The following is a 19623-nucleotide window of genomic DNA, read 5'->3' as shown; positions in this document are numbered from 1 at the left end:
TTTTAGGGATGGCATCGTGGCTCAGTGGTTAGCACTGCTGCCTCACAGCGCCAGGGACCTGAGTTTGATTCCAGCCTCAGGTGACTGTTTGTGTGGGTTTGCTTTGGTTTCCCCCCACCGTCCAAAGATGTGCAGGTCAGGTGAATTGGCCATGCTAAATTGCCCATAGTGTTAGGTGCATTAGTCAGAGGGAATTGGTCTGGGTGGGTTACTCTTCGGAGGTTCAGTGTAGACTTGTTGGGCCAATTGGCCTGTTTCCACAATATAGGGAATTTAATCTGATGTGGGTGTCGGTGCTGTGCTTTTTCAGGAAGACGATGAGAAGGTAGAAAGATCAATTGAGTATTCCTCCAGGAAATTAAACAATCATCAGCAAAAGTATTCGATAGTTGAGAAGGAGACTTTGAGCTTGGTGTTGGCATTACAACATTTTAATGTTTACATTACCAGTAACGTATCTGAGACAATCATATACACTGATCACAACCCATTGGACGTTTGTGGAGAAATTTAAGGACAAAAATGCCAGACTCTTTAGATGTTTGTTACAGCCATTCAGTTTGAAAGTTGTGAATGTGTCAGGATGAGAAGACGTGATTGCTGATGCATTGTCAAGACTTGAATGAAACACAGAGCGTTCGGTGGCAGGAGTAAAACAAACTGAAGCAGAATGTAGTTAAGCATCATGTTTATAGTCAATGTAATGTATTTGTGTGTTATTGGGTACTAACAGTTTCAAATTAAGCGGTTTTAAAATGAAGCCATCTTTGGATATTGATGGTTCATCTTTTTTTAAGGAATGAGGTGCGATGATGCTGTTCTTTTAACAAGATTATGTTGTCCTTGTTGTTTTTACCTGGAGATTGTAAAACACAGGTTCCAAAAAGTCTGGGCTTGGATGGGTTTTAGGGCTAATTTCATTATAGCAAACAGATACTGCGTCAGGAAAAAGACTTGCAAGTTTAAAAAAAAATGTGTACAATGAAAGGGGAGTAGCCAGTTCTCCCAGCTCAGCTTTTCTCTGGTTTGATTTGGGTTTTGGCAATCTGGCTGTTCACTGAAAGCAGTCAGGCAGTTTTAAAGCTGCTGAAACCAAAGAAGCAGGTCTATGCTGGTCCTCTCTCTCTGACATCTCTCCTGTAAGACCCTGTGTTTGATTTTACCTTTTGTGCCAAGGGGTGTTTAAGGTGATTGTTGCAAATATTTGGAACAGCATCATTAAGTTGGGATGTTCTGTTGGGTTTTCGATAAGTTAAATTATTCAGTATTCTATTCTCTTTTGTTTGTTTTTCATACAGTAATCTTGTAAATAAATTCTGTTTTATGCTTTGACAAAATGCATCCCTCCTGGAATATCTCTGTTACACCTGCTTAAAACAACTGGCAAAGTTAGGGTCTGGGTTACTTCCTTGAAGGTGTGAGGGGGTTTGGCCTGGTCCATAACAATATCAGTTCTCCCAAGGGTCTTGCCATTTGCTGTGTAGTTTCGCCTTGCATTTGACCTCCGAATGCATCATTTTACACTTGTCCATATTAAAATACAAGAAGTTATTAAGAATGTGGTAAAATCCAAATGAGCATTTTAAAAATCCTGACACAATTAAGCAAGAGTTCTCCACCATTTTACTATTAACATAACACTCTACGCAAAGTCTAAGCTTGACCTTAGAAAAAAGAAACAGTAAATAATATGTGGAAATGAATGCACTGGTCATACTGTTACTTTATTTGATGTATACAAGGTTGGTCGGACCGGTACGTTTTTCTCTAGAAACATCCCTTCACTCGGGTCTTCTCTTCTCGAGTCTCTTGTCATGCTCTGTAGATGTTTGTATGAAGTATTGTAGCAATGACATTGCTTTCTCTGACATTCTCAGTCATTAACCCTTTACAAAAAAAACCAGACAGAATTAGGTCAGGCAATTAAGTGATTCAAGAAAGTTCTAGAAAGATTGGTGACTACAGCACGAGAGGTTCTGTTCTGAGCTGTCAGACAGGATGCAGAGTGATTAGCCTTTTTAAGTTAAATAAAGTAGGCTATCCATATGGAAGTAGTGAAGCCTGCTCCTTATTTCATACAATTATGCTCATTTGTTATACCAAGTGAACTAAGTGATATAGGGCACACACCTGTACGTTTCACATGACTGTGAAGTGAAATCAGCTTTATAGTCAAACTTAATGTTGTCTCAGTGAAGCTCAGCCTGTCATTTGGGGATCACAAAAAACAATAGTATCCAGTACAAATCATGAGGAATCTCTATTGTGCTGTGCCTATGATATGCTTTGATACAAATTATGTATAAGACAGTGTGAAGCAGCTTTCATTCACTTCAAAAACTACTTTGAAAAGGAAGGTTCTGAGCAAATTAAAGCATTCTCCAATATATCTTCAGTTCAACTCAATACTTTAGTTTGATAGACACTGAGAATAGGTTGAGAGAAAGTGAGGGCTGCAGATGCTGGAGATCAGAGCTGAAAATGTGTTGCTGGAAAAGCGCAGCAGGTCAGGTAGCATCCAAGGAACAGGAGAATCGACGTTTCGGGCATAAGCCCTTCTTCAGGAATGAGGAAAGTGTGTCCAGCAGGCTAAGATAAAAGGTAGGGAGGAGGGACTTGGGGGAGGGGCTTTGGAAATGCGCTAGGTGGAGGGAGGTCAAGGTGAGGGTGATAGGCCGGAGTGGGGTGGGGGCGGAGAGGTCCGGAAGATGATTGCAGGTTAGGAAGGCGGTGCTGAGTTCGAGGGATTTGACTGAGACAAGGTGGGGGGAGGGGAAATAAGGAAACTGGAGAAGTCTGAGTTCATCCCTTGTGGTTGGAGGGTTCCCAGGCAGAAGATAAGGCGCTCTTCCTCCAACCGTCGTGTTGCCATGGTCTGGCGATGGAGGAGTCCAAGGACCTGCATGTCCTTGGTGGAGTGGGAGGGGGAGTTAAAGTGTTGGGCTACGGGGTGGTTGGGTTGGTTGGTCCGGGTGTCCAGCAACACACTGAGAATAGGTTGCTTAGAAAGGCAATAGGGCACAAAACCTTTAGAGAGTCATAAAGTCATAGAGATGTACAGAATTAAAACAGACCTTTTGGTCCAACTTGTCAATGCTGAACAGTATCGTAAACTAATCTAGCCTCATTTGCCAGTATTTGACCCATATCGCTCTAAACCCTTCCTATTCACATACCCATGCAGAGGTCTTTAAATGTTGTAATTGTACCAGCATCCACCACTTCCTCTGGCAGCTCAATCCATATGTGCACCACCCTCTGCATGAAAAAGTTGCCCCTCAGGTCTCTTTTAGATTTTTCCCCTCACCTAAATCTCTGCCATCTAGTTCTGGACTCCCCCACCCCAGGGAAAAGACCTTATCTATTTACCCAATACATGCCCCTCATGATTTTATAAACCTCTATAAGGTCACCTTTCAGCCTCTGATGCTCCAGTGAATACAGGAGATAAACAACATAGAAATCAAAAATAGAAATTTACAGTTCTGGTTTCAATAACTAGATTGTGCTCATGTTTTGTATCATGCAAGACTCTGAAAAACAGTTGTACTTAGCTGACTTTGTGTGACCAATTATTTTTTGTTCCAAAGTATACTCCCTAGTATAATTTTGAGGTTAATATAACAACAACTTGCCACTAATGTTTACTTTCTCTGAAATTTGCAAAGTAAATTACTATGGTTCTTACAGAATTAGTTCTTATCTATTCAAGTACACTGACCCTATTGTCCAGCACTTCTTGAAAAAAAATGACCTTCATTGTGTAACCATCTAGGAAATGTTCTTAGTTGATGTTCAGTATATCTTTTACACAAGTGTTTCATTTTATTTCCACTGCAGTTCTGGGTTTAAAATATTCCTTTCTAATTACCAATAAAGCCCATTGTACTGGAATTACTGAGCAGGAATCTATCAATATTCTATGAAAAGGTTTAAAATGTTTTTCACTGACTGCAAACGGTAGCTTTTCTCGCTGTTTCTTTTCTTCAGCCTTGGTTTAGTGGTGTCACTCTTGCGTCTGAATCAGAAGGTTATGGGTTTCAGACCCATTGCTGAAACCTGGTCATGTACTTTGATCTGGAATATTAAGGTTGTCTTGATGCAGTCCTATACTGTAAGAGCAGCTGTATTTTGGATGGGGTGTAAAGCCAAATCCTTGTTTGCACACTGAACTGGGCATATTACATCCCTCAGCAAATTTCAAAGAGTAGGGATACGCTTAGCAATGGCCAACAATTAACACACAGTCTACACCACTAACATCTCTGGTCATTGTTCCCTTGCTGTTATGAGAGCTTGTTCTGTACAGATTGATTACTGCACTTCCCTAGTACAATAGTAAAATACTGTGGAAAACGCAATATCATAAAAGGGGCTATGCAAGTGCAAATCTTCTTTACTACAATATGTTAAAGAATAATGATAAAGAAACCAATTATAATGCTGGTTTCAATCAAAAATGCCCAAGTTCATCTCTTTTGGCTTAAATGTCAGAGTTGATCAAGAATAATGGAGTCTTTTTTTTCCAACGTCTTTCACCCATTAATGAAATTCTGCCCATCAGCTTCTGAGCACTGATTATATTTTTAATGATTTGGAGATGTTGGTGTTGGACTGGTGCATACAAAGTTAAAAATCACACAACACCAGGTTATAGTCCAACAGGTTTAATTGGAAGCACTATCTTTCGGAGCGTTGCTCCTTCATCAGGCGGTTGTCACAACCATCTGATGAAGGAGCAGAGCTCCGAAAGCTAGTGCTCCCAATTAAACCTGTTGGACTATAACCTGGTGTTGTGTGATTTTTAACTTTATGTTCTTAATGTTACCGAAAAGTCAATGGGAGTGATGATGTTCAGGAAAATATCTAAAAGTTGTGCCTGAACTGAGATTCAATGGTAGGTTGGGAACCTTTTCAAGATTGCCATACTTCAGCTAAAGTTAAATTCTATTCCACATCGTGGCCTCATAACACTTGAAAAATATTGTCTGCAGTTAGCTTTTCATCAAACTCACTTTTGCACGGATCTGAAAGTGGCCTTAAAACATTGTCGGTCAAAAGGACCTGTGATTGTCAGAGATTGTGTGTCTGAAACCCTAACTGTGTTGCTTTCTCCAAGTCCTGCTCAGTCAATGTGCATTAACAAACTTCTGTTTTTATTTCAGATTTGTAACATCTGCAAATTCTGTTTCTGTATCAGTATAATGTGTCAGTTAAGTATTGCTATTCAACACATCATGAATTCATAATCAAACCCAATCCTTTGAGCTGCAAAGGAAAATTGAAAGGAGAATTATTTGGGGCAGATCACATTACAAAATGGCAGTGCTGGAACAACATTTTCAAGGGCATTGGACACAGTTCTTCCTCATCTGTCTTTTCATGAAACAGGAAGACAAAAACACGGCGGTGGAAGATTACGTACAGTATTACAGCCATCAGGAGAATCACGACACGCAAAGTTGTAGAGAAGGGATAATCAGTTAGGCGCCCTGCTTCTGGGCAGAATTGTCACGTCTAATAGGAGGGGAGAAGTAAAGTGGGTGAGAAACTTGATTGAACAAGAAGCCAAAATTCAGACTCTTGAAGATGGGATAAACTTTTGAAATTCAGTTGACCTGCTTTAAAAGGTGAGCTAAACTTCCCAAATTGGGAAATCTATTTGCATCTCATCAAAAGATCAACTAATATACCTCTTCCTGGGCAAGCTCTACCCAGCGGAGAAACACAGTCTACAATGCCTCAACTGTATATGTACCTGGTGAGCTAGACTTCTTCCTAGACTTCAGAGTAAGTAGTTGTTGCTTTGTCCTTCGAGAGACATGGAGTTAAACTGTTGCATAAGAGTATTAGGACTCTGGAGCAACTTTGCAACAATGTCATGGAGCTGTACATTACTGAGTATAAATGGCACAGAGTGGGGAGACTAAGAAACTTTGAAAGAAGATTGCAACACTCTGGAATGAAAAAGTCTTGAGAGCACATGGACATAAACACATTGAGAAGATAGGTTAATCCTAACTTAATGTACGTATAAGTCAGAGCCTACTGTAACTATAATTCCATGTACAGTGTTTAGCATGAATGTTCAGTAAATAATGTTATTTTGAAGTCTTAGCCTGAAGATAATTCTTGACTTTGCTTACAACAGACCTGAGGAGTGAGAATAGTTTAGAATTCATAGAATCCCTGCAATGCAGAAAGAGGCCATTCGGCCCACTGAGTCTGCATCAACCATCCGAAGAGCATCCCACCCAAAAACAGCCCCCTACCCTATCCCCATAACTCAACATTTACCATGATTAATTCACCTAGCCTGATGTCCCTGGACACTGCAGGGTAATTTAGCATGGTCAATGCACCTAACCTGCGCATCTTTGTACTGTAGGAGGAAACCGGAGCACCTGGAGGAAACCCTCGCAGACACGGGAAGGAAATGCAAACTCCACACATACAGTTACTCAAAGCTGGTATCAAACCTAGGTCCTGGCACCATGAGGCAGCAGTGCACAGCACCACATCATTGTGCCACTCTTCAGCAAAGGTGGACAAAAGGATTGATTAAGAAAGGGAAAATAGAGGATGAGAGTAAACTTGTGAGGAGTACAAAAACTGATTGTAAACATTTCTATAGATATTTGGAGAGAAAAGATTTGAGAAGACAGATGTAGGTCCCTTACATCAAAATCAGGAGAATTTATAATGGGGATCAAAGAAATGGCTGACCAACTAAATACAGTAAATGCTTTGTTTCTGCATTCACAAAGGAGGGCATGAATAATATACCAGAAAAGGTGAGGAGCACAGTGTTTGGTGAAATAGAGGAACTGAAGAAAATAAATATCAGTAGGGAAATGGTTTTGGGGAAATTGTTAGGATTGAAGACTGATAATTCCCCAGGCCCAGTAATCTACTTTACAGAGTAGTGAAGGGATTGGGCCGAGAAATAATGGATGCTTTGGTGGTCATCTTTCAAGATTTTGCTGACTCTGGAACAGATCCACACATTGGAGGGTAGCAAATGTAATCCCTCTATTTAGGAAGGGTGGTAGAGAATAAACCGGGAACGATTGACCATTCAGCCTGACATTAGTATTGGGGAAATGGAGGAGTCCATTAGAAAATAAGACCATAAGACCATTAGAAATAGGAATGGAATTAAGGACATTCAGCACATTGAGTCTACTCCGCCATTTAATCATGGCGGGTGGGCATTTCAACTCCACTTACCCGCACTCTCCTTGTAGCCCATAATTCCTTGCGAGATCAAGAATTTATCAATCTCTACCTTGAAGATATTTAATGTCCCGGCCTCTACTGCACTCTGTAGCAATGAATTCCACAGGCCCACCATTCTCTGGCTAAAGAAATGTCTCCTCATTTTCATTCTAAACTGACCCCCTCTAATTGTAAGGCTGTGCCCATGGGTCCTAGTCTCCCCATCTAATGGAAACAACTTCCCAGTGTCCACCCTTTCTAAGCCTTGCATTATCTTGTGAGTTTCTATTAGATCTCCCCTCAACCTTCTAAACTCGAATGAATACAATCCCAGGATACTCAACCATTCATCGTATGTTAGGCCTACCATTACAGGGATCATCCATTTGAATCTCCAGGGACGTTTCCAGTGCCAATATGTCCTTCCTGAGGTGTGGGACCCAAAATTGGACACAGTATTCTAAATGGGACCTAACTAGAGCTTTATAAAGTCTCAGAAATGCATCGCTGCTTTTATAATCCAACAATCTTGAGATAAATGACAACATTACATTCACTTTTTTAATCATAGACTCATCCTGCAAGTTAACATTAAGAATCCTGGACTAGCCTGGAATACTTTGGCTTTATGAATTTTCTCACCGTTTATAAAATAGTTCATGCCTGTATTCTTTTTCCAAAAGTGGAAGACCTCACATTTGCTCATGTTGAATTACATCAGCCATTTTTTTGGACCATTCTCCTAAATTGTCTAAATCTTTCTGCACCTTCCCCACCTCCTCAGAACTACCGGTCTGTCCACCTAACTTCATATCATCGGCAAACTTCACCAGAATGGTCCCCAGTCCCTTCATCCAGATCATTAATATATAAAATGAACACCTTTTATCCCAACTCTCTGTCTTCTATCAGACAGCCAATCCTCAATCCATGCCAGTAGCTCACCTCTAACACCATGGGCCCTCACCTTACTCAGCAGCCTCCCATGAGGCACCTTATCAAAGGCAATTTGGAAGTTTTGATAAAGAACATCCACTTGGTTTCCCTGGTCTAACCTATTTGTTACCTCGTCAAAGAATTCTAACAGGTTTGTCAGGCATGACCTCCCCTTACAAAATCCATGCTGACTTGTTCTAATCTGACCCTGCACTTCCAAGAATTTAGAAATCTCATCCTTAACGATGGATTCTAGAATTTTACCAACAATAGAGGTTAGTCTAATCAGCCTATAATTTTCCATCTTTTTTCTTGATCCTTTCTTGAACAAGGGGTTACAACAGCAATTTTCCAATTATCTGGGACTTGCCCTGCCTCTAGTGACTTTTGAAAGATCGCAACCAACATCTCTGCTATTCCCTCAGACACCTCTCTCGGAATTCTAGAATGTCCAATTTTTAGACCTTTTAACTTTTCTAGCACTTTCTCCTTTGTAATGGCTACCATACTCAGCCCTGCCCACGACTCTCCTTAATTGTTGGGATATTACTCATGTCTTCCACTGTGAAGACTGACGCAAAGTACTTATTAAGTTCTTCAGCTATTTCCTTATTTCCTAGCACTAGCCTTCCTGCATCAATTTGGAACGGCCCAAATTGTCTACTTTTGCCTCTCATTTGTTTCTTATGTACTAAAATAAACTTTTTTCTATCATTTCTAACATTACTGGCTAGCTTACCTTCATATTTGATCCTCTCCTTCCTCATTTCTCTCTTTGTTATCCTCTGTTTGTTTTTATAGTCTTCCCAATCTTCTGATTTCCCAGTGCTCTTGGCCACTTTATAGGCTCTCTCTTTCCCTTTGGTACATTTCCTGACTTCCTTTGTCAGCTATGGCTGTCTAATTCCGCCCATCCCACCCCCTGGATAATCTTCCTTTTCTTTAGGATGAACGTCTGTATTGTGTCCTCAATTATACCCAGACACTCCTGCCATTGTTGCTCTATTTCTTCCCCGCCAGGCTGCTTCCAGTCAATTTTCATCAGTTCCTCTCTCATGCCCCTGTAATTACCTTTACTTAACTGTAACATTATTACCTCTGATTTTGCCTTCTCTCTTTCAAACTGCAGGCTGAACTCTACCATATTACAATCGCTGCCTCCTAAGAAAATCAGTATCGGTAGCGAAATGATTTTGGGGTAATTGATGCAGAATCATTCAGTCGACATGGATTTATAAAGCAAAATCAAGTTAGACTTCTTCTTGGACTTAAGAGTAAGTAGTTGCTGCTTTGTCTTTCTAGTGACATGGATTGCAAGTGACACCAAAATTAGACGTGTAGTGGACAGCGAAGAGGGTTACCTCAGATAACAACAGAATCTGGACCAGATGGGTCAATGGGCTAAGAAGTGGCAGACGGAGTTTAATTCAGATAAATGTGAGGTGCTGCATTTTGGGAAAGCAAATCTTAGCAGGACTTATACACTTAATGGTAAGGTCCTAGGGAGTGTTGCTGAACAAAGAGACCTTGGAGTGCAGGTTCATAGCTCCTTGAAAGTGGAGTCGCAGGTAGATAGGATAGTGAAGAAGGCGTTTGGTATGCTTTCCTTTATTGGTCAGAGTATTGAGTAGAGGAGTTGGTAGGTCATGTTGCAGCTGTACAGGACATTGGTTAGGCCACTGTTGGAATATTGCGTGCAATTCTGGTCTCCTTCCTATCGGAAAGATGTTGTGAAACTTGAAAGGGTTCAGAAAAGATTTACAAGGATATTGCCAGGGTTGGAGGATCTGAGCTACAGAGAGAGGTTGAACAGGCTGGGGCTGTTTTCCCTGGAGCGTCGGAGGCTGAGGAGTGACCTTATAGAGGTTTACAAAATTATGAGGGGCTTGGATAGGATAAATAGACAAAGTCTTTTCCCTGGGGTCAGGGAGTCCAGAACTAGAAGGCATAGGTTTAGGGTGAGAGGGGAAAGATATAAAAGAGACCTCAGGGGCAAGTTTTTCACACAGAGGGTGGTACATGTATGGAATGAGCTGCCAGAGGATGTGATGGAGGCTGGTACAATTGCAACATTTAATAGGCATTTGGATGGGTATATGAATAGGAAGGGTTTGGAGGGATATGGGCCAGGTGCTGGCAGGTGGGACTAGATTGGGTTGGGATATCTGGTCGGCATGGACGGGTTGGACAAAGGGTCTGTTTCCATGCTGTACATCTCTATGACTCTATTTAAACAGTTGCATAAGGGTATTAGGACCGTGGAGCAACCTTGCAACAATGTCATGGAGCTGCATATCATTGGTATAAATGGCACAGAGCAGAGAGACTAAGAAAGCTGAAATTGTTCGAGGAGGTAACTAATAGAGTTGAGGGGGGGGGAACCTGTGTTTGTGGTTTATTTGGACTTACAAAAGGCTTTCAAAAAGTCCCAAAGAGATTAGTGTGTAAAGTTAAAGTCTGTGGGATTGGGCAGAGCATATTGAGATGGATAGGAAACTAGTTGGCAGACAAGAAACAAAGAGTAGGAATTAATATGTCCTTTTTCGAATGATAGGAAATCATTAACGGTATGCTGCAGGGATCTGTACTAGGACTCAGCTATTCACAATGTATATTCATGATCTGGATGGGTGGACTAAATGTAACATCTCCAAACTTGCAGATGACACAAAGTTGTGTGGGAGGGTCAGCTGTGAAGACAATGCAGAGATGCTTCAGTGTGACTTGGATAAGCTGATTGTATGTGCAAGTGCATGGCTGATCAATGTAATGCGGATAAACATGAGGTTATCCACTCTGGTAGCAGATTATTTTCTGAATGGCTATAAATTGAGACAGGGAATGTGCAATGAGACCTGGGTGTCCTCATACACTCGTCACTAAAGGTAAATATGCAAATGCAGCAAGTGGTAAAGTAGGCAAATGGTATGTTAGCCTTCATAATGAGAGGATTTGAGTACAGGAGCAGGGACGTCTTGCTGCAATTGTACAGTAACTTGATGAAATCACACTTGGAATATTGTGTGCAAATTTGATCTCCTTGTCTGAGAAAGGATGTTGTTGCCATCGAGGGAGTGCAGAGAAAGTTTATCAGACTGATTCCTGAGGTGATGGGAATGGAGTATGAAGAGAGTTGAATCAGTTTGGATTATATTTACTGGAGTTCACAACAATAAGAGGGGATCTCATAGAAACTTATAAATTCTACAAGACTAGACATGGGTGGTGCAAGAAGGATGTTCCTGATGGTGTGGGAGTCCAGAACCAGAAGTCACAGTCTAATGATATACGGTAAACCATTTCGGACTGAGGTGAAGGAGGAGAAATTTGTTCACCCAGAGGATGGTGAGCCAATGGAATTCACTACCATAGCAAGAAGGCCAAACATGGAATGATTTCAAGAAGGAGTTATATATATCACTTGGGGCTCAAAGGATATAGAGAAAAGCAGGAACAGGCTATTGAATTGGATGATCAGCCATGATTGAAATGAATGGTAGAGCAGGCTCAAAGGGCCAAATGGCCAACCTCTGCTCCTATTTTATCTGTTTCTTAAAACAGAAAGAGAATCTTGATAATGTTCTTGGTAGGCTTGTGCAAAATCCATAGTTCAGAATCCCTGCCAGTACTGCCAGTGACAGCATTTTGTCCCGTTTGCATATAATTATTGTGCTTAATTGGGTGACATCACAGGGTGTTTTTATTCATGGGATGTGGGTGTTACTGGCTGGGCCAGAATTTATTGCCCATTCCTAATTTTCTGAGGGCAGTTAAGAATTAACCACATTACTGGGGGTCACATGTTGGCCAAATAAGTTAAAGACAACAGTTTCCTTCCCTAAAGGACATTAGTGAACCAGATAGGATTTTTCTAACAATTAACAATGATTTCATGGTCATTATTAGACTCATAATTCTACATTTTTTTAAAAATTGAATTCAAATTCCACTATCTGCCATGGCTGCATTCGAATGTGGGTTTGCTGAACATTACCTGGATTTCTGGATTAAGAGTCTAACAACATTTTCTTTACAGGCAGAGTGTTTCACCAAGTGAAACTCTCTGCATACACGTTGTGAACCTTTCTGGGGATTCAAGCCCCAAAACCAAAGAAAAATGGAAGAAATGAACAAATGTAAATCTTCGCATTCAGGAAGTACAAACTTACAACGGATAAGAAAACGACCTAATGAGAAACTAAAAAAAAGGGTAGGCATTTTCTAATCAACCTGCTCAGATATGTCATTACACACCTCTGGAGCAAGTGCAACTTGACCCAGGACCTCCTGATCACAGAGATATGGACACCACCGTCACATAGAACCACATCCCCTGCCCAACAAAAAAGATATAAAATTAATTTAATATAAATACCTAGATGCTTTAACAAGTGGATGATGGAATTGGCTATTTTAGAGAAATAAAAGACAATGGACTGAAAGACCCTCTTCATCTGAAACTATCTATTTTTGATTTGATTTGATTTATTATTGTCACATGGACCTAGGTACAGTGAAATGTTTTGTGTGCAGTACAGGCACATCATTCTATACAAAGTGTATTAGGCTAATAGAAGAGATCGAAGAATACAATGTTACGGCTGCAGAGAAGATGCACAAAGAGTGAATTGGAGATAGTGAGGACTGTAGACCCTGGGAAGTCAGAGTCGATGAAGTGTGGAGCTGGAAAAAGCACAGCAGGTGAAGCAGCATCAAAAGAACAGGAGAGCCGGCGTTTCAAGTTGGGAAAGAGCGAGATTGACATTAAATTCAAAATTTGAGAGGTCCATTCAGAAGTCTAATAAGAGCGGGGAAGAAGCTGTTCTTGTATCTTATGATAATTGTACATTCATTTCTAATGCAGAAAAGCTATACATGAAGAAGTGCAAATGTTATTAGATACAATTTGTACCATTCAACTTTTTATCATGGAAATCTTAATTATTTTTGTGAGTCACCCGCATTGCCTGACTATCTTATCAGTAATTACTTAAACATAACTTCCAAGCATTAAAGGTGATCATTACAAATTCTTTATAGTGACTTGGGTTCTTCTCAGTCCTGGTATCAAATGACCCCAATTTGTTTGCCTTACCATTTGGCAGCTGTTATTTCCTAGCTACTTCCAATTATGAATCTTCCTTGTTCAATCTCTTCTTAAAATGTTATTTTTAATCAACTTGTTCAGACAAGTTATAGTGTACCTCTAGGGCAGAAGGGACTTGCGCCTGCACTTGAGAGACACCACCATTGCTTCAGTCTGCACCACAAGAATGCTCTAAATTTTTAATTTCTCTTTGTCATTGTTAATTTGCACTTTAAGACATAGTTATTTCCATGATATTAAATATTAACGACACTCTAAAGTGAGCTTTCCCGGCAATTCTATAAACTAATGAATCATCAAATGGCTGGACAGGTGGTTCACAACTTAAAATTAAATGAGTTACAGAGACCTAAAATGTCTTGTGGTCTACTTTAATACTGGAGTTCTATTGGATATTGTTTGTCACAAATGTCTAACAAATGCTTTGTGTTGTACTTTGGAAATATGAAAATATTCGTAAGGTTTACAGGCAGTATTTGCCATTACAGAAACTATTATACTTTCTTTCATTTAAAGCCATTATTCTAGAACTCGTTTATGTTAATATAGCAAGCATTAAATTGGAGCTAATTGATTATTTCATTGACTGGGTAGATATGAAGGGGGAAACAAGTGTGTGGAAGAAGCTGTAAAACTAAGTAGTTAAAAACTTCATCCACAAAGAAAGGTGTCTTGGTTTCTGTCTCACTGATTCACGTGAATTTGATTTGTCAATTTGGATATATGAAAATTTTCCAGATTGGTCATGTGCTGCATTTGTAAATTCTCTCTTTGATCATGCAGCTCCAAGTCTGAAACACTGATCTCTTTCTTGGACTTTTGATAACTTGGTGGTAGGTGAATGTTCATCACTGATTGATGGAAATCTGTGACCTGTCCTACAATCACCACATAGACTGCATGATACAAACATCACTTTCATCATTGATCTAAATAATAGCTGCTCTCAAAAAGTTACCCTTGATGAGTAGATGCAATACTGAATGAGTTATACGATCTCAGCTTTCTATAAACAATTGCAGTTAATACTTGATAACAAAAGCTTCATTAACAAATGTCCTACTATTCAAAATAGTTTGAATTACCATATCTCTATAATGCAATGATACCATGGCTGTGTATTAGTGACACAAAACAGCTCAAGATATCCATTAGCGTTTCTCTGCTGCATCTTCCAGTTTCACGGAAGGATTATAAAGTAAATGCTAGCCAACTTCTTAAAGCCATTCCTAAAGCATTCAGGTAAAACACCCACATAATAAAATGAGCTGCCAGAGGAAGTGATGGAAGAGTCATAGAGTCATAGAGATATACAGCACAGATACAGACCCTTCGGTCCAACTCGTCACGTACAATGACAACGTTTAAAAGGCATCTGGATGGGTATATGAATAGGAAATGGGCCAAGTGCTGGCAAATAGGACTTGATTAATTTAGGATATCTGGTCAGCATAGACAAGTTGGACTGAAGGTTCTGTTTTCGTGCTGTACATCTCTATGAATCTACAAAATCGATTTTAATTGGATGGAGGACTGTGTTCAAATGGCTAAAAAGCATCTCGCTTCCTCTTTTCTCAAATTGTAAATTGCCAACATTCCAGAAGAGAATAAAGACACATTTCAAAGATATCCTGAAGCTCTCCTTGAAGCATTTAGGATTGACATGAATGGTCTGAAGCATTCAAAAATGAAGACAATTTGTCTATCAAACTGCAACATGCTTTCAGTCCTGTTTTAACAAGACAGACTGGAGGTAGAAAGGGAAGAGAAAACAATTGTCCAGATTCCTTACACACTAGATCCCAATACCTTGTGAGACGTTTTGCCTCTGTGTCCAAAGACATGTAGGCCAAAAATGGGCTTGTTCTGTCACATGAAGACTGCAGCAAAAACTCATGAGGTGAGTAGATGTCATCATAGAATTGAGAATTAGTCACCAGATATATAAAAACTGAAAGAACTGTGGATACTGTAAATCAGAAACAAAAACAGAAGTTGTTGGAAAAGCTCAGCAGGTCTGACAGCATCTGTGAAGTGAAATCAAAGTTAATGTTTTGGGTCGAGTGACCCTTCCTCAGAACCCATTTGGTCACGAGTTGGAGACTGACAAGAGCACTGGAGGTTAGAAATTAGTCTCAGGTAGCAACACATTACTGGCAATAGCCAACAGGCAATATTGAGTGGTCTGCTGATTTTCAATAGCCAACAATGCTGCAATTTTGTATTGAAGAAAGATGAACAATGTGCTGTAGACAATGTAGTGAGATTCTGGCATGTTACAATGAACTTAGTTATGAGTACACTCATCTGATAAAGGCCATTAGATCATTACAGAATTAATATGAATGTTATTTGATTGGCCAGTATAGCTGAAAATGACTACCATGAACCAATTCTGATTTCTACTTCGAAACCAGCTGAAATCCAGAAACAGCCGAAATGAGGAAATCACTAGGGCCAAGACATGTACTGTTGGCCATCAGGTAATTGGTATTCACTCAGGAAATTCTACCCACAGGTATTCCATAACCAATGTAGTTATATTAGTCAACCAGTGCAGACATGCCGTGACATGCGTCCAGACAAGTGAGAATTGAACTAAGATCTTCTGGCTCAGAGATAGGGACCAGGCCACCAAGACCCCAATATTTATTGGCAGTTAAAGCCAAACACATCACTATTGGACTGGAATCACATGTAGGCCAGACCAGCAAAGGATAGCAGATTTCCTTCCTAAAGGGAATTAGTAAACCAGATGGGTTTTTATATTGTTTGAAAAGTCAATATGGTTGACATTAGAGGAGCTTTTAACTCCAGACCCTTTAAGAATTTAAATTGCATGATCTGCCATGATGGAATTTGAACCCATGTTCCCAAAGCATTAGTCCAGAACTTTGGATTATGAGCTAAGTGACATTATCACTATGCTACCATCTGCCTGCCTTCACACCATTGTAATCTGACATTTGGGAAAGACCAACTGCAATGTCTGGAAGGCCATGCAAGCTCAATACGGAACATAATAGCTGAAATGTATCCCCAAATTACTATTCAAGCTGGGTCTTGCATAAAGTATTGCAGAGATCCCCAAGTGCAAGTAAGTAGTCTCTATGAAGTCGTAGATATAAAATATTGAAAGCACCGAAAGCCGATAAAGTCCAATACAGCCTAATCTCACTTGCATGCCTGTAAGTCACAGCACTTCAGGTGCACAATACCAAAATATTTTTAAAATGCACCTGTTCAGGTGGAGTTCCAGACTAACATCTACTTCTGGATGAAAATGTCAGCCTATCCAATCTTTTCTCATGGTCAAAATTCCCCATTCCTTGCAACACTTATAAATTTCCTATGTACCCTCTACACTGTGATCACATCCTTCCTCTAATTCAGTGACCAAAACATTAGTTAGGACACAGAGTACCACATTGATGTTGTATAGTACTAGCATAATCTTCCCTAGTCAGCCAATAAAAGGGAAGAAACAAAAACAGTAGGTCTGACAACATCTGTGGAGAGAAATCAGAGTTAAATTTTGGGTCAAGAGACCCTCAGAACTCAGTATTGGTTTATATGCAAAAGATAGGGTGGGGCAGAACGTGAGTGAGTGAGAGAGCGAGTGAGTGAGTGAAAGAGTGAGAGAGAGGAAAGAAAAATCAGTTGGACAGACAAATGAGTGGAAAATGATCTGACTAGGAAGGTGAATAGCTATTAATGGGGGCTTTTGTGGCTAACAATGGGTTGGGTGTAATGGGTGTATATGATAACAATGCCTTACCTTTGTGTGTGGGGTAAGGGCATTGGAGAGTCCAAGCCCTAAAATTATTAAATTCGATATTGAGTTCAGAAGGCTGCAGGGTCCCCAAGGGGAAAACGAGCTGCTGTTCTTCCAGCTTGCATTAAGTTTCACTGGAACACTGCAGCAAGCCTGAGATGTTGGCCAAGGAACAGGATGGTGTGTTAAATCAGCAGGCAACTGGAAGCTCGGGATCTTTTTTGCAGACAGAGAGTGAAGTTGGAGACAATGGTAACCATGACTGTTGATTGTTAGAAACAATGAATGATGGAGAAATAATATTGCAGCATAGGAAGCAACACACCACCATAATTCTGCTGTACACTTTAACTCTCCTGCAGTAACTGAAATCCATCTCTGCATTTGAGCAACCAAACAGAGTTCTGGGTGATGCTGTTTACTTGGTCATTTGCAGAATATTCTTTTCTATTTCAACCTGGTTTAATTAAGAAAATATTTATACCTGGGTATCTGCAAGTACATATGCACAGGTGCAATGAAACCAGTTAACCAGTCAAAAGATATAACTGTAAATGAACTTTTAGCTGGGTTGAAAGGTGCAGGTACTAGACATTATACACTAAAAATTAATGTAGGAAATCTATAAACCAGTGATGTGTAAATTCAAAATCATCCAGAAATTACTAGGAATGTATAGAAATATTTCAAAGACTCGAGATGTGTTTAAAAACAGTACTTTATTCAAATGAATAGCAAATATCACAAGTTTATAAAACCTCCATCATCACATACTTTATAAAAGTGAAATAGATTAGAAGAGGTGTAGGACTTCCAAAAATTTCAATCAGATATCACGCAATACAATAATTTTAACTTTTTTTTGCAAATATAAGCGATTTCTAATTTTAATTAGTGAGATCTTTGGTCTCCTTGGACTCAGCTGAACCGTTTTGGCAGATAGTCAGCTCATTTATATTCAAATCAGTGCTGCACAGTCTGCCATTAAGCAGCCCACAAGAGTAGCCCTGGAGTTCCTCTCCCTTCTAACTTTCCTGAACCTGGGTAGTGATACATTGAGCCTCAACTCAGCAATGCTCACCCAGGCAGCAGAGCAGCTGAGATCACCATCTTATCCCTTGCTCCTACTTCAGATTTTTAAGAAACCATTCACATTGCAGTCTTGGCAGAGTGCCAGGAGTACATTTCTCTGTCTTTACATTCTGCTAGGGTTCCATATACAAGATGGAAAGGTCAAACATTGTAACTTAACTTCAAAAAGAGAGCAGCACTAACTGTTCAACAGGTTAAATCTATTCTGTTTCTATCTGGCTTCTTAAACTTGCACTGAAGAAAAACCCTTGGAACACAAAGACCTTCCTTCTTATTAACAGTTTCACGGAACACATATTCATTGACGAGTACTTCATATCCAGCAGCTGTCAGGAGTTGTGCCACGTATTCTAGAATGAAAATATAGAAAAACGAGGAAAAATATGGACTGAAACAAACTTCTACAAGAATGCGACCTCAGTTCCAGCATTAAGAGATTAATAAATGTCTACATCTGTTGTTATTGTATGCACGTACCTGTAAAATATATGTTTTTCTATATTACAGATAGATTAATATTGTTAAACAGAGGAGCAAATCTATTCAAATGGTAAAAGCAAATATTGCAGATGTTGAAAATCCACAACAAGAAACAAGTCCCTGAAGTACTCATGAGGTCCTGTAGCAACAGTGGAGAGAGAAACATTGTGTGTTGAAAATGACTTCTTCAAAACTGGAAAAAAAAGGGTAGAAATGTGATTGGTTTAATGCTGTTAAAAGGCAGAAGTGGAAAGAAGAAAAGGTAAGATTCACCTAGAATGTTGGCATGGATTTATTTTGACTATAATTTAATTAGGCAAGTGCAAAAAGCACCAAATGGATTGTTTTACTAAAAAGAAGTCATGATTGCTGTAATGTCATATAGAAAATCAATTTGAACTATTAATTACTTTGTCTTAATTGAATTCGAGCTTAAAAACTTGTTTTAAAGTCATGCATTCTTATTTTAAATCAATTTGAACATCTACAAAACATTACATCATCAATGTAAGCAATGTTGATTAAGGCATAAAATTACAAAGATATACTAATAAATTAAGGAAATGGACAAAACTGGCAAATAGATTTCAATGCAGGAAAATTAGAGGTTATTCACATTGGACCTAATGGACAGGACAGGGCACTTTCTGAATCGTGAAAAATTCCTAGGAGTCTATGTACATCGCTAATTACCAGAGAAACAGTAATAAAGGGACTCCATAGGAAGCATTTGCCACAGTCACTAGCATCAGTCTGATAAAGTAATACCATACTTGATTTAAAACCTCACCAGGATTTGACCCAATATAGTAATAGTCAAAGAGGCTAAATAATATATCACAGGAAGGATCTGCACTGCATTTTGTACCAAGTAAGAATGACCCCACGGGATGTGGGTTACTCCTCATCTCAGAACATGTGACTGTGACACGTACACAAACATTGAGTGGATGGCATATCTCCATTTCTCAAGTCATGGATAAGTTACACAGTTATTACTGGTACCAATGCATCA

The 19623-nt window shown here is 39.6% G+C and overlaps 1 protein-coding gene and 1 long non-coding RNA gene across 8 annotated transcripts in view; one reads left to right on the top strand and one right to left on the bottom strand.

Annotated features, from left to right (window-relative positions):
• The window catches only part of LOC122564428 (uncharacterized), a 40903-nt gene extending 22033 nt beyond the window's left edge, over window positions 1-18870 (top strand). The window contains exons 2-3 of the long non-coding RNA XR_006315909.2: window positions 9284-9428; window positions 18636-18870. This is a non-coding gene — a long non-coding RNA (uncharacterized LOC122564428). The remainder of the gene's footprint in view (window positions 1-9283; window positions 9429-18635) is intronic.
• Window positions 1706-19623, bottom strand: part of mettl6 (methyltransferase 6, methylcytidine) — a 35821-nt gene continuing 17903 nt past the window's right edge. For 5 of the 7 annotated variants that reach the window (XM_043719269.2, XM_043719272.2, XM_087978570.1 and 2 more), the window contains exon 6: window positions 17737-18478. In XM_043719269.2, coding sequence (XP_043575204.1) covers window positions 18315-18478 — 164 coding nt within the window. In that variant the 3' untranslated portion in view covers window positions 17737-18314. Of the gene's footprint in view, window positions 1887-17736; window positions 18802-19623 lie in introns of those variants that run through there. The other 2 variants (XM_043719274.2, XM_087978569.1) reach the window with 2 other exon arrangements.

The sequence above is a fragment of the Chiloscyllium plagiosum genome, unplaced genomic scaffold (assembly GCF_037043375.1).
Source record: "Chiloscyllium plagiosum isolate Xiang-an unplaced genomic scaffold, Cpla_swu_hap1 HiC_scaffold_34, whole genome shotgun sequence".
NCBI classification, from domain to species: Eukaryota; Metazoa; Chordata; class Chondrichthyes; order Orectolobiformes; family Hemiscylliidae; genus Chiloscyllium; species Chiloscyllium plagiosum.
This window is presented reverse-complemented; position numbering and strand designations above follow the sequence as displayed.